Source organism: Barbus barbus (assembly GCF_936440315.1).
Source record: "Barbus barbus genome assembly, chromosome: 23".
NCBI lineage: Eukaryota > Metazoa > Chordata > Actinopteri > Cypriniformes > Cyprinidae > Barbus > Barbus barbus.
Window position 1 is genome coordinate 24,945,207 of NC_136751.1, and position 13,566 is coordinate 24,958,772.

Here is a 13,566-nt window from a genome sequence, read left to right on the forward strand (position 1 = left end):
ATAAGAGGCTTATATAAGAGGAAATAAAGACAAAAGCAAACAATTCACAAGTTACGGTAAAGTTAAAATATAAAGTTAAACTTTGTGCTCAGTCAAAACGATATGACCAGGAACAAATAATAGATCCATGAGACGAATGCCTGTTAAATATACACAAAACGAATTGATTCTCGTTTAATCACTACAGAGACATCAGAGCCAGCGGCAAATGTCGGAAGGACTAACTTAGCCGAGCATAAGGCAGTTCGAGGCGGATACATGAGCACGGAGCACCCGCTGATCGCCTGGAGCTTCGAAATAGACGTAGCAAATTTTCAAATAGGCGCTATTTCTTTATAAATAAACCGCAGATTTGCGTTTTAAACAACTACATTCTCCAGACCAGCAGGTGTCAGTGTCGTTCCCGAGCGCGCAGAGCCACACAAACGAAGAAGCTCCACCTTGACAACTTCCTGTAGAGCAGAAACATGTGAGAAAACCGAAACGTGTTTATTGCTGCTGCACTGCTTCCAGACATTCATACGACAAGATCTTTAATAATGCTATCGCGACTTGTATATAACAGTATCTGCCAGAGTCCGTAATCAAGAGCGTTGTTTTAGAGACGTTTGCTGGCTGTGAAGAACATGCCTGCAGTTACTTTATTTGTCAGGAGATTACCTGCAACAGCCACCAATGAAAACCTGGCTGAGGTTTTCTCTGAAATAGGACCGCTGAAGAATTGCTTTGTTGTCAGGGACAGAGGTGAGTTTATAAATACAACAGTTAGTGGTTTGAGTGTTGTTTAATGGAACAAACAATCGTATTTTCTACAAGAGTTAGAATGTGCTTTATTCTTGATCATATTTGCCACAAAAAATGTCAGTAATACCAAATGTCTCTCTGTCTCTCTCTCTCTCTCTCTCTCTCTCTCTCTCTCTCTCTCCCTCTCTCTCCCTCTCTCCAAATATGTAATATTTAATATGAATATAAGTAAATATTGAAGTTGTTATAATCTTTGTTCAGACGAATCTCTGGGTCAAGGGTCATAAAAATAAAATCTATATTTTGAAAACTACTGAAGTCATGATATGATGCATTTCTTTAATAGAAAAATAAAATCAAAGAGACATAAAAGTGTCTGTAGTTAAAGAACACTTAAAAGTCAGTAAGAGTTCAAAATGTTTTTTGAAATAACTCACTTATGCTTTGATAAATGCTAAACAGTAATATTATTAAATATTACAATTTTGAAAACTCTTCTATTTCAGTCTATTTAAAATTGTATTTATTCCTGTAATGGCAGAACTTAATTTATCTTAATTTATTAAGTGGTTCTTAATCAGCACCACTACTAATATGCAGATTTGATTCTCAAGATTTATTTTTATCAATAATCCTGAAAACAGTTCAATCACAAGAACAGATCTGAAAACAGATCAAACACAAGAATAAAAATGTACCTCAAATGAAATGTATAGATCTGAATTTCCTGTGTTAGTGGTCTCTTGGTTTAATAGAAATGTTAATGTGTGCTGTTTGCAGAGACTGAAAAATGTCGTGGCTTTGGATATGTTACATTCTCAATGGAAGATGATGCACAGCGGGCCCTAAAAGAAGTCAGAGAGTTTGAAGGCCAGAATATATTTGTAACTGTGGCCAAGAAAAAACCTGATGATAAGAAAAAGAAGAAGAAAGTCAAAACAGAAGGAGGTTAGATGTTTATACTTATATTTTACTCCTGGGTGGTTTTTAACACTCTTGTTGGGTCTGTAATGAATGAGTCTGAATTGTTCATGCAGATTCAGAAGATAAAAATAAACCAAAGCATGAACCGACAGAAACCAAAAGTCCTGCAAAGAGGACAGGCATAAAGAAGACCCAACTGAAAGCTCGACTGATCATCAGAAATCTCAGTTTTAAGGTAAGTCAACTAAATACTGATGTTAAATAAAGGATAAATGCATATTTTTGACTTGATATTGGCTCATGCACTGATGTGCTTTATATGTAGTGTGAAGAAGCTGATTTAAAACAGATCTTCTCTGAGTTTGGAACAGTGAAGGAGGCCAAAATTCCCTTAAAACCAGGTAAATGTTTTATTAACAAGTGCATCTGACTTTTTAAAAGTATTTATTAGGTTATTTTTACCATTTGTTTTTCATATGGCCATCCACCTTATGTATGGCATCATGTTTGTGCAGATGGAAAGAAGCGAGGTTTTGCATTTGTGCAGTTTAAGAACATGGCAGAAGCTGGAAAAGCTCTGGCTGCGATGAACCTGAAGGAGATCAAAGGTGAGCTAACGAAGACTGCTGAAATTTCAGCTTTCCATCACAGAAATAAATGACATTTTAAACCATATTAAAACATTAAACAGATTTTGTATTTCAGAATATTACTGTTATACTGTTGAAGAGGCTTCTTTCAAAAACATTTAAAAAAATCATTCCTTAATCATTCCAAACTTTTGATTAGGTGTGTATCCTTTTAGTATGATAAAATCCTATTTAATCCTTTCTCACAGACAGACAGGTGGCTGTGGACTGGGCCATTGCAAAAGACAAGTATCTCACCAACCAATCACCTGGAGCAGCTGGTAATGTGAATTTTCATTTAAACTCAGCATAATTTATTCGTGGATGTAGTTGTAAAAAGCTTTGAAAGTGCATCTACCCTCTAGGTTTTGTAGTGAAGTGTATCTGGATATCTTGTAGGAACCATCAAAGAAGAGAATGTGAATTCTAAAGGTGCAGGAGCTGATGGGAATGAAAAAGAGGCCAAGAAAAAGTAAGTACAGGAAGTGCAACAGATCTAAAGTGTGTGAAGATGAATTCAGTGAATTTTAACATGAGGTCTGTCTTGTGTTAAGGCCCACATCACAGGAAGAAAAGGATGACTCTGAGTCAGAAGAAGAGGCATCCGAGGATGAGGACGATGATGAAGCCAATAGTAGTGAAGATGCAGAAACTGACTCTGAATCTCTGCAGAAAGACAGTGATGCCAGTGAACCTGAAGATGATGATGATGATGATGACTCCGATGACAATGAGGGAAAAAGTAACTATTTATTTATTTATAGCAGTGTTATTTTAGCATGACTTATATTGAAATTGTAGTTTTCATTGTATTCAGAATTAAATTATTTTTTGTTTCAGAAAATGTTATTATCTTAATTTTAAGGTTTTAACTTGTCATTTGAAATTTTTTTTAAATGTCTGTACTGTAAATGACTCTATAAATCTCCTTCCTCAGCTCCTCCAAAGAAGAAGAGAGACCCTCTTCCTTCAGATGTGAATAAGGGAAAAACCATTTTCATCCGGTGAGAATCATATAAGGAACTTCTCTTGTATTTATAATCAATAACAGATGTTTTTTTAAATAGGAATTCATTTTTATTGACACATCTTCAATTTGGGTCTTCTCAGAAATCTGGCCTTTGACACAGATGAAGAGGGTTTGGAAGAAGTGTTGTTGCAGTTTGGTGAGCTAGAATACATACGTGTGGTGATGAGCGTAGACACGGGATATTCAAAAGGTAGCTTCAGTCATCAAACCCCCAGCCTATATGGAATCAAAGTTCTTCCTTTAACGTAATTCTCTCTTTTTCCATGTCTGTCTGTGTTTAGGTTGTGCTTTTGCTCAATTCAAAAGTAAAGAAGCGGCAGACAAATGTATCGCTGCTGCTGCTGCTGAAGATGAAAAAGAGGTGAGTCTGTTGTCCTGCAGCTGTTGTAAGAATTATACTGTATTATACCAGTAAACACAGGATTATTGTGCTGATGCATATGTGCATTTCAGTTTGGTGGCATTAGGGTTGATGGCAGGAGATTGAACATTTTGCCTGCCGTAAACAGAGAAGACGCTGCCAAGTTCAAAGACAAGAAAGTGAAAATTCACACAGGCTCCAGGAACCTTTACCTCGCCAGAGAGGGCTGTGAGTAAAGCCAGTCACAAAATGCTGCCAGTCAGCTGACCAATACAGAGCTTAAATTAGGTTAGGTAATAGCAGTGAAGCGCATAAGTACAACTGATTGAACCTGTTACCTCTTGAACTTTCTCCAGTGATTCGTCCTGGCTCCAAGTCTGCAGAGGGAGTTTCAGAAACTGACATGGCCAAGAGGACAAGAGTGAGTATGGAGAGTGTGATTTTGGGCATCCTTTTCATTATTAGCTCTCAAATTTGATTGATCAGTGTTATTATTTATTTATTTATCTGTCTGTCTGTCTGTCTGTCTGTCTGTATATATATATATATGTGGATTACTTAATTTTAGTCAATTAATGTGTTTTTATTTTAGTAAATTAGTTTCTAATTTTTATTTTGTTATAAAATATTTTGTGACTTTAATACATTTTTATTTCCATCTTAATTTTAGTGCCAAGACAATATTTGAAGTTTTATTAATCTTTTTTCAGTTAAAGAAAATGATTCTCAATTTCAATTTTAATAATCAATATACTGAATTTTATAAATCCAAATCAATACAGCAAGCTGTTTCTTTTATCTTCATATTCCTGAGTAAACAAAAGGCACTCTTTAAACCGGGACTTAATAAGCACTTTGTATCCGGATGGTGGCTGTATAATCTTTGTTATTGTTACTTAGAGATCTGATTGCACTTTCCCACTCAAAATGAGAGATGGCACATGCAAATTGTCAATTAAACATAAAAAAACATTTCTTCAAGATATACTAAGTTATCTATTTGATCTATTACTCTATATTGCTGTAAGTGCTTCATAATGATGCCAGGTGTAAAGGGGGCCAAAGTGTATTTCTTCTGCATGTTTTCTGATTAACATGATTTTTTTGTTGTGTTGTCAGTTTGAGGAGCTGAAAAGGGCAAAGTTAAAGGACATGAACATTTATGTGTCTAAAACACGGATGTGTGTTCATAACCTGCCTAAGAATGTGGATCAACAGAAACTTCAGAAGCTCTGCCTCTCTGCTGCTGGTGGTAAAGGGGTCCACATTACTGAGGTAACACACACTTAATCTGCAGAATGTAGTGCTTTTCCAAGTGCTAGAAAAAAACAACTAATAGTAAACCAATATTCAAAACAATATTGAATAAATAAAGTAGTATTCTCACAGTTCTTTCTAGTAACACTAGAGGGCAGGACTGTTATTTGGGTAGGATCAGGAGGTTTCCGGTCATCAGAGAAAGTCTTGTTTAAAGGCACAATTGTTGTAGTTCATGGAGCAGCTTTTGCAGGATTCTTACCTACAAACTTGTGGCTGCCCATAGGTTTAAGTTGGTGTTTATTTACCTTTTGAGTAGTGCCAGACGCAAAATGTCATTATGACCTGACATAACCAGGTTTTGTGACCGGATTAGCCAATCGGAAATTCTGTCTCTGCCTATCATTCCTTTTGCATGTCGGAAAAAAATAAATGTTAAAACATATACATAGTATTTACAATATATAATGTATTTATTTTTCTAAATTATAAATAAAAAAAATTAAATACATTTGTAAAGTTATAGCATTAAATGTTGCAAGCACTACACAAATAAATAAAACGAAAATATTTTCCCACACAAATATCTAAACGTTGTTAAATCACAATACGTTTACTCCAAATGCAAATTGAACAAATTAAATCTTGTTTTCTGATAAATTGAACAAAATTCATGCGTGTATGAGAACTTTTCCTTTGAAAGTAGATTTTTTTGGCATATTTGTTTTTGTTTTAATCATAAAATAATAAAAAACGTAATTTAAAAGTAAATTAACAGGGATCCACGCAGAAAGGAGGAGATCCTAAGAGAACAATGCAGGAAGTAATTTGAACAAAAATGATGCCTTAAAAAGAGTAGCTATATAGTTTTTATTAATTCACATGTAAATGAATATTGTTTGAATATCAAACTGGGAGGGCTAGAAGAGTTTTAGTAACATACTGATTGAAAGAGACTGGATTTTGTTGATCAATTTTGTTTTGTTTAATAAACATGTTGATATTGTTTATATCAGAATTAAATTTTCTCCTTTGACATGTTCAAAGTTAAATAGAAATAATTTAATAACTACCATTTCTGTCCTTTAGTATGACGTAATGTCCTATGGTGTGACACACATAAAAGAGCCACAGATTTGTTTTTATCTAAAAAAATAAATAAATAATAATATATATATTAAAAAAAAAAAAAAACAGTTGAGTATTGCAATAGGGGAGATACCAATATCACTCAATTTAAAGTGGTATAATTTTCAGCAGTTTTGAAATGGATGACAGCAAGGTTTGTATTGAAATTGTCCAAGTCATGGGGAAATGTTTTTAAAATATAATTTCATATTAAATAACGCTATATGAAAATAAGTGTCTAACAATAAAGATAAATCTCTCTCATACTATTTATATATTAAGAGTTTTTTTCTTAATTTTTGCTATATCACACCATAGGACAAATTTATGGGACAGTTCAGTAAAAATGTTTAAAAAAACAATGAAAGAATTGACAAAGTTAGTGACCCTTTATGCAGTCGTGGTCAGAATTATTGGCACCCTTTGTAAATATGATCAAAGGCAGCTGTGAAAATTAATCTGCATTGTTAATCCTTTTGATCTTTTATTAAAAAATTCACAAAAATCTAACCTTTCATTGGATAATAAGAATTTAAAATGGGAGGAAATATCATTATGAATTAAATGTTTTTCTCTAATACACCAATAATTACCAATAATACCAATAATTGTGTCCAACGTGTATTTGAGAAAAACATTTATTTCATAATGAGATTTTCCCCCATTTTCAATTGTTTTAGTTCAATGAAAGGTTAGATTTGTGATTTTTTTTTTTTTTTTTTTTTAATAAAAGATCAAAAGGATTAATAATGCAGTTTTATTTTCAGAGCCGCCTTTGATCATATTTACCAGGGTGCCAATAATTTTGACCACGACTGTATTTTCTCAAAGATCAGACTTTACATAAATATATGCATTTGTTCTTCAAAAATGGTCTTTTACAAAAAAGCATTTTTACTGGCTATTTGTCCACTACTCATATACAACAAGAATTCCTGATTGTCCCTTTCTCTGTATATATCTCTGTGCCTACAGTGTCGTGTGATGTATGACAAGAAGCCTGTTCGGGGTCAGGTGATCGGCAAGTCTCTGGGATATGGCTTTGTGGAGTTTAAAGAGCATGAACATGCTCTACAAGCCCTACGTCAACTCAACAACAACCCAGACATCTTTGGACCTCAAAAGGTAGACCACCACAAATTCTCTGTTGTTCAAATCCCAAAATCATACCTTATTTGGAAACTAATTCTCACTGTTTGCTGAGAGCACTGGTAGAAAAAAGGGATATTTGATAACCTGTTTGTTGTTCTATCAAGTCGAATTATTTCCTAGAAAGGCTATCGAGGCGACTGTCTTAATTCCTAGAAGTATGCTCAGGGTCATTGCATTAGGGTATTAGATGATATTAGCTGTAGCTTGCTGGTGTCTAAACACACTTTGAGGGCCTGTTATTAAGGGCTTTATTGCCAGCTTCACAGCAGTGGCCCTTCTGTGTTTTGCAAAAGAGGACAAAGGAATGCACTAAAGAATGAATCAAACCACATATTTGTCTGCCAATCTTTCCACATGATACAATATAAACATGCATTCCTCTGACGCTCAATGGAATGTGTTTTGGTCTGTATTTAATGTAACGTCTCAAAAATAAGATGAATCGTTCTATTCCCAAGCACTTGTTGCCAAGACTCATGGCTGTTTCACTTAATATAAATTAGAAAAAGATTTAGCATTGAGCAACAGCTGAAGATTGAGAAAGACCAGTGGTGAAGTATGTTTGATGATGTCATTTCCTGTGTTGTTCCCGTCAGAGACCCATAGTGGAGTTCTCTCTGGAGGATGGAAGGAAGCTGAAACTTAAAGCCACCCGTTTGGAAAACAGCAAGGTGAAGGCTCAGCTGCATCTTGATTTCCTATCAATGTGACGTTTTGGAAATGTCAAATTAAATAGCTTAAATTAAATTGTCAAAATTTATGTGTTTTCTACAGAAGCAACTCAAAAAAGGCAGTAGCCAAAAAGGAGAGCAATTGCTGCTGCAGCAACATTCGGGGAAGAAAGGACCTTTGAGGAAAGGAAATGGAGCTAATGTTGTTAAGCAGGAGAAGGAACAAGGAAGCCAGTTCAGTGGCTTTATGACCAAACAAGAGGTGGAACATGTAGAACTGAAAGATGGCAAAAAACGGCCCAAGGTTCTGCACATGCCTTCACACAGAGGCCCAAAAATCAGGTACAATTCGCTGCACAAGTGAAACAGAACCAGCACCATGGATTCAACAATAAAAAACTATAATGTACAATGACCCTCACACTATTCTTCAGGAAACGTGATAAAGGGAAACAACCCACGGTACAACCCAAGAAACAGAAGAAAGTGCCCAGCAGGAAAGATAGAATGGTGTCTACTTTCATTGAGAAATCCAGCGTGGACAGGAAACCGGTAAGCCAAAGAGTTGAAGAGAGATTAAAAGTTAAATACCTAATATAAATAAATATTATTATTATTATTAATTAAATTTTGTATGTGTGTATGTATATATGTGTGAACCCTTTAGAATTCTCTATATTTCTGTGTAAATATGTCCCAAAACATCTGATTTTCATAAGTCCTGAAAGTAGACAAAGAGAACCGAATCAAACAAGTGAGAGGAAAAAACAGGGTTCACAAACTTTCATATATACAGTGGTGTGAAAACGTGTTGGCCCCCTTCCTGATTTAAATTTTTTTTGCATGTTTGTCACACTTTAAAGTTTCAAATCATCAAACTAATTTAAATATTAATCAGAGATAACACAAGTAAACAACATGCAGTTTTTAAATGAAGGTTTTTTTTTTCTGAAGGGCAAAATCTAAACCCACATGGCCCTGTGTGAAAAAGTGTTTGCACCCCCGCCCCCACACCTGAGTTCAGTTTCTCTAGCCACACCCAGGCCTGATTACTGCCACACCTGTTAAATAGGACCTGCCTGACAAAGTGAAGTAGACCAAAAGATCCTCAAAAGCTACACATGTTGAGATCCAAAGAAATTCAGGAACAAATGAGAAAGAAAGTAATTGAGATCTATCAGTCTAGAAAAGGTTATAAAGCCATTTCTAAAGCTTTGGGACTCCAGCGAACCACAGTGAGAGCCATTATCCACAAATGGTGAAAACATGGAACAGTGGTGAACCTTCCCAGGAGTGGCCGGCCGACCAAAATTACCCCAAGAGCGCAGCGACGACTCATCCAAGAGGTCACAAAAGACCCCACAACAACATCTAAAGAACTGCAGGCCTCACTTGCCTCAGTTAAGGTCAGTGTTCATGACTCCACCATAAGAAAGAGACTGGGCAAAAATGGCCTGCATGGCAGAGTTCCAAGACGAAAACCGCTGCTGAGCAAAAAGAACATAAAGGCTCGTCTCAGTTTTGCCAGAAAACATCTTGATGATCCCCAAGACTTTTGGGAAAATACTCTGTGGACTGACGAGACAAAAGTTTAACTTTTTGGAAGGTGTGTGCCCCATTACATCTGGCGTAAAAGTAACACAGCGTTTCAGAAAAAGAACATCATACCAACAGTAAAATATGGTGGTGGTTGTGTGATGGTCTGGGGCTGTTTTGCTGCTTCAGGACCTGGAAGACTTGCTGTGATAAATGGAACCATGAATTCAGCTGTCTACCAAAAAATCCTGAAGGACAATGTCCGGCCATCTGTTTGTGACCTCAAGCTGAAGCGAACTTGGGTTCTGCAGCAGGACAATGATCCAAAACACACCAGCAAATCCACCTCTGAATGGCTGAAGAAAAACTAAATGAAGACTTTGGAGTGGCCTAGTCAAAGTCCTGACCTGAATCCTATTGAGATGCTGTAGCATGACCTTAAAAAGGTGGTTCATGCTCGAAAACCCTCCAATGTGGCTGAATTACAACAATTCTGCCAAGATGAGTGGGCCAAAATTCCTCCCCAGCGCTGTAACAGACTCATTGCAAGTTATCGCAAACGCTTGATTGCAGTTGTTGCTGCTAAGGGTGGCCCAACCAGTTATTAGGTTTAGGGGGCAAGCACTTTTTCACACTGGGCCATGTGGGTTTGGATTTTGTTTTCCCTTCATAATAAAAAACTTCATTCAAAAACTGCATGTTGTGTTTACTTGTGTTATCTTTGATTAATATTTAAATTTGTTTGATGATCTGAAAAAGTGACAAACATGCAAAAAAAATAAAAAATCAGGAAGGGGGCCAACACTTTTTCACACCACTGTGTGTGTGTATATAACCACTGTGTATACTCCACAGCCAACAGAGCAATTTTGTCTTTACTGTTCCAATACTTTTGGAGGGCACTGTATACGTGTACTTTTTTTTTTTTTTTTTTAAATACATTTTTAAATTGATTAACATTTATCCTTCTGATTGCAAAGCTGAATTTTAATCACTCTACAGTGTTTTACATCCCTTCAGAAATCATTATAAATTTTTGTTACAGAATGGCAAACCTGCAAAGAGAAAGTTCCAGAACAGAGAGGATGTCCGCTTTGACACACTGGTGAACCAGTACAAAAAGAAACTAATGGGAACATCAAATACCAAGGCTGCAGTCAAAAAGAGCAAATGGTTCAGCTGAACATGTGAGACTGAAAGAACATGTTGAAAAGCTCTCAGAGGACTAAATTTAATACTTTTGACTCTTGAGTTTTTAAAACGGAAAAAAGTAAATTTTTTCACCATGTGTTTGTTTGCCTCAGAAGTATTTCCTCTTATAGATGTAACAGAATGCAGAGATGGTTCCAATACATAACACTGTTTTGGGGGGGACGTATTTTGAACTACATATGTTTGCCAAGAGAGTTCAATGCCAAATTTCATGTGCCCTGCTCTTCTGGCACAGAGTTTTTTTAAACATTACAAAGAGCTTTTTGTAGACAGGATGAATTGTCAACTGTTGTCAATATGCACTTTGCCTACATAGTTTAGCTGTCATTATTTAACTGCTCTCCTCAAACTTTGATAACAGGTGAACTTGATTTAAATGCCAGTGGGCAATTCCTGTCAAGTTATGTAATGCACCCTTGTTGATAAAGTCTGACAAAACTTTTTATTGCTGTATAAAAAAATAAATGATACCAACATCCAACACTGATACCAACAGCAGATTGTGTTTTTTATGACTAAAATGTCTAGAGCAGGGTTGCTTGTGGCCAATATAAATTTACTCAGCAAATATTATTTGCTGCAATATTTTTAAAAAGAGACTTTCTGAAGATTTTACTTTAAAGCTAAATGAACATGATATTCAACAGATGTCAAAATGTTTATTTTTGGGTTGATTTAATTGATCTTGCTTATCACTTACAGGCAAGTTGTATAGTGAAAGAAAACCTGTTGTAGATTTATCTTTTAGAAACATTCCAATGCTGCTTTTATCATTTTTGGTTCCACTGGGAAACGATGCAATGACCATAAACATACGCAAACTGTGTTGACATAAACAGAGCCTCAATAAATAGCAGAAGCATCCATGTAGATTAGAATTACTTTTATTGGTAACTTTTTTTTAAAAAAAATTCATCAATACACAAAATGCAAAACTAATAACAATAGTCAGGATATTCAAAGTGCATATATTCATACTGTGTAGGAAAATATGAGTTTAACCCCCCCAAAGAAAGTTACAGCAACTGTCACTGGAGTGGTACCCTTTCAAAAGGTACACATGTACCTCATTTACTCCTAAAGGGTGCATTTAAGTACCTTAAAAGGTACATAGTTGTACCTTTTGAAAAGGTACCGCCTCAGTGACAGCTTTTGTACCTTTTTTTCTGAGAGTGTACAATGCTGGTGTTGCAGCAAGAAGTAAAATGGAAACATGACTCCAGTTTCCCAGCAGAGCCTGACCTCGTTGCTTCTGGTAAACACAGTGACATCATTGAGCACGCTCAGCAAATGCTGATGTCATCCTGCAGACAGCATGAATTATGACATGGCAATCTGTGCAGGTATCAGATTGCTAGTGTTTACGTAGCAAGGCCAGATTGTTTGGCATGCCATGACGTTGCAACAGCGTTTTGGCTTCCTGTTTAATATCAGGGAATAAATTTGTACATATCAAAATGTGCCAAAATGCTGCTTTGGACTATAAATATACAAGGTTTTAAATAAATATAATAAATAGTATAATTTTTTTATGCTACAATAATAGCAAATTAGCAGCTTTTCAAATGGTCCAGATTAACTATCAGCTTTTGCATGAACTGTTTCAGTCTGTCTAAAGCCAAGTGCCCAAAAGTAATGTGGTGGGTGGCGGTGTCCTCCAAGAAAGCGTCCAGTGACTTCTCTTTAGCTGGCTCCTTGGGTGTGCAACGCATAGAGTTCATTCTTTCCTTCAGGTAACCCAGAAGTGTGGTCAAATCGTTGCGCATCTGGCTCACATGCCCCTTGGGCAGCCTTTGAAGAACCTTCTGGAAGGTAATTAGGGTGTCCATGACAGACCCGAGACCTTGGATGGGTTTATCAGCAGGAACCTCAGGGTAAAGTTCTGGACCGCCAATGACGAGCTTTGGAGATAGTTTTAGCTGTAAGAGAAGACACAAATGAGCACGGCTACACTGCCCTCCAAAAGTTTGGAAACACCCCTGGCAAAGTGTGGTTTTGGACGATATCAGCATAAATCCTTATTTTTTGGTGCAAATACATTAAAGTAACTTGGCATTATCATTGAAGACCAGCAATAAAGCATAATAATGGCAATATATACACATGTCAAAGTCAGACATAACCCTTTGCCAGCTGTGATGCCTGGTTACTGGTTTAAACTTGGCCCAGGTTTTTAAAAGATTTTAGGGTCAGCACACCTTAATGCTGTAGCTTCAACAATTGATTGCCAATTCAAAGTCAATGTTTAAATAAACTTGACAGCTCGGATGCCCAGATTATGCAGAGCTGTAATAGCTGCTAAAGGTGGATATTTTGATGAATCGAAAATTTAAGTTTATTCTATGTATAAACTGTTTATGTAATAAAATGTGTTTTCGCAGTTTGTGTTGTCCCTTATTAGTGCAAAATTATTGATTTATGCCAATATTGTCCAAACCCCCACTTTTCTAGGGCGTTTCCAAACTTTTGGAGGGCAGTGTATATGAATCATCTCATTGAGTTCAACAGAACAGAAGCCTTGCAAACGAGTTCACTGAGTTTTAACCCATTACCTTCTCATTGTGATCCTTGATTCTGAGGATGATGGTGTCTGCCTGCAGTTTGACCAAGTTTTTCAGGCTATCCTGATGAACGGGAATGCCATGAACCAGACTGAGCATGCCCAAAATGCAGGGGTAGAGAAGAGCTGGAAAATACATGCTTCCTGTGTCGAGTGGTCTTTAACTTTGCAACAGCGCAGCAATACCTGCTGAAATAAAATAAGCATTATGTTGAATATCTATTAAAATGTTTTAATATATATGAAAGAAGTCTTGTATGCCCACCAAGGCTGAATTTATTTAATCCAAAATGCAGTAAAAACATTAATCTTGTGAAATTATATTACAATAAAAAAAAATAAAAAAAATAATAATTTTAAAA

At 36.0% G+C, this 13,566-nt stretch overlaps 2 protein-coding genes across 2 annotated transcripts; one reads left to right on the plus strand and one right to left on the minus strand.

Annotated features, from left to right (window-relative positions):
- Window positions 1-393: 393 nt before the first annotated feature.
- Window positions 394-11,136, plus strand: LOC306842775 (RNA-binding protein 28-like). The gene is made up of 19 exons (XM_079373837.1): window positions 394-744; window positions 1,525-1,692; window positions 1,782-1,903; window positions 1,994-2,069; window positions 2,184-2,276; window positions 2,507-2,578; window positions 2,697-2,769; window positions 2,852-3,039; window positions 3,235-3,301; window positions 3,408-3,517; window positions 3,609-3,688; window positions 3,781-3,916; window positions 4,045-4,109; window positions 4,808-4,963; window positions 7,049-7,198; window positions 7,822-7,896; window positions 8,000-8,238; window positions 8,331-8,448; window positions 10,478-11,136. Exons 1-19 carry the CDS (start codon window positions 627-629, stop codon window positions 10,613-10,615), a joined length of 2,244 nt encoding a protein of 747 aa, XP_079229963.1. The 5' UTR covers window positions 394-626; the 3' UTR covers window positions 10,616-11,136.
- A 1,058-nt stretch (window positions 11,137-12,194) lies between these two features.
- Window positions 12,195-13,343, minus strand: LOC306843039 (leptin-like; the record flags this gene model as incomplete). Its single annotated transcript, XM_079374275.1, has 2 exons — window positions 12,195-12,563; window positions 13,197-13,343. The coding sequence occupies 2 exons, from the start codon at window positions 13,341-13,343 to the stop codon at window positions 12,195-12,197; spliced, it is 516 nt and encodes a 171-aa protein (XP_079230401.1).
- Window positions 13,344-13,566: the final 223 nt, after the last annotated feature.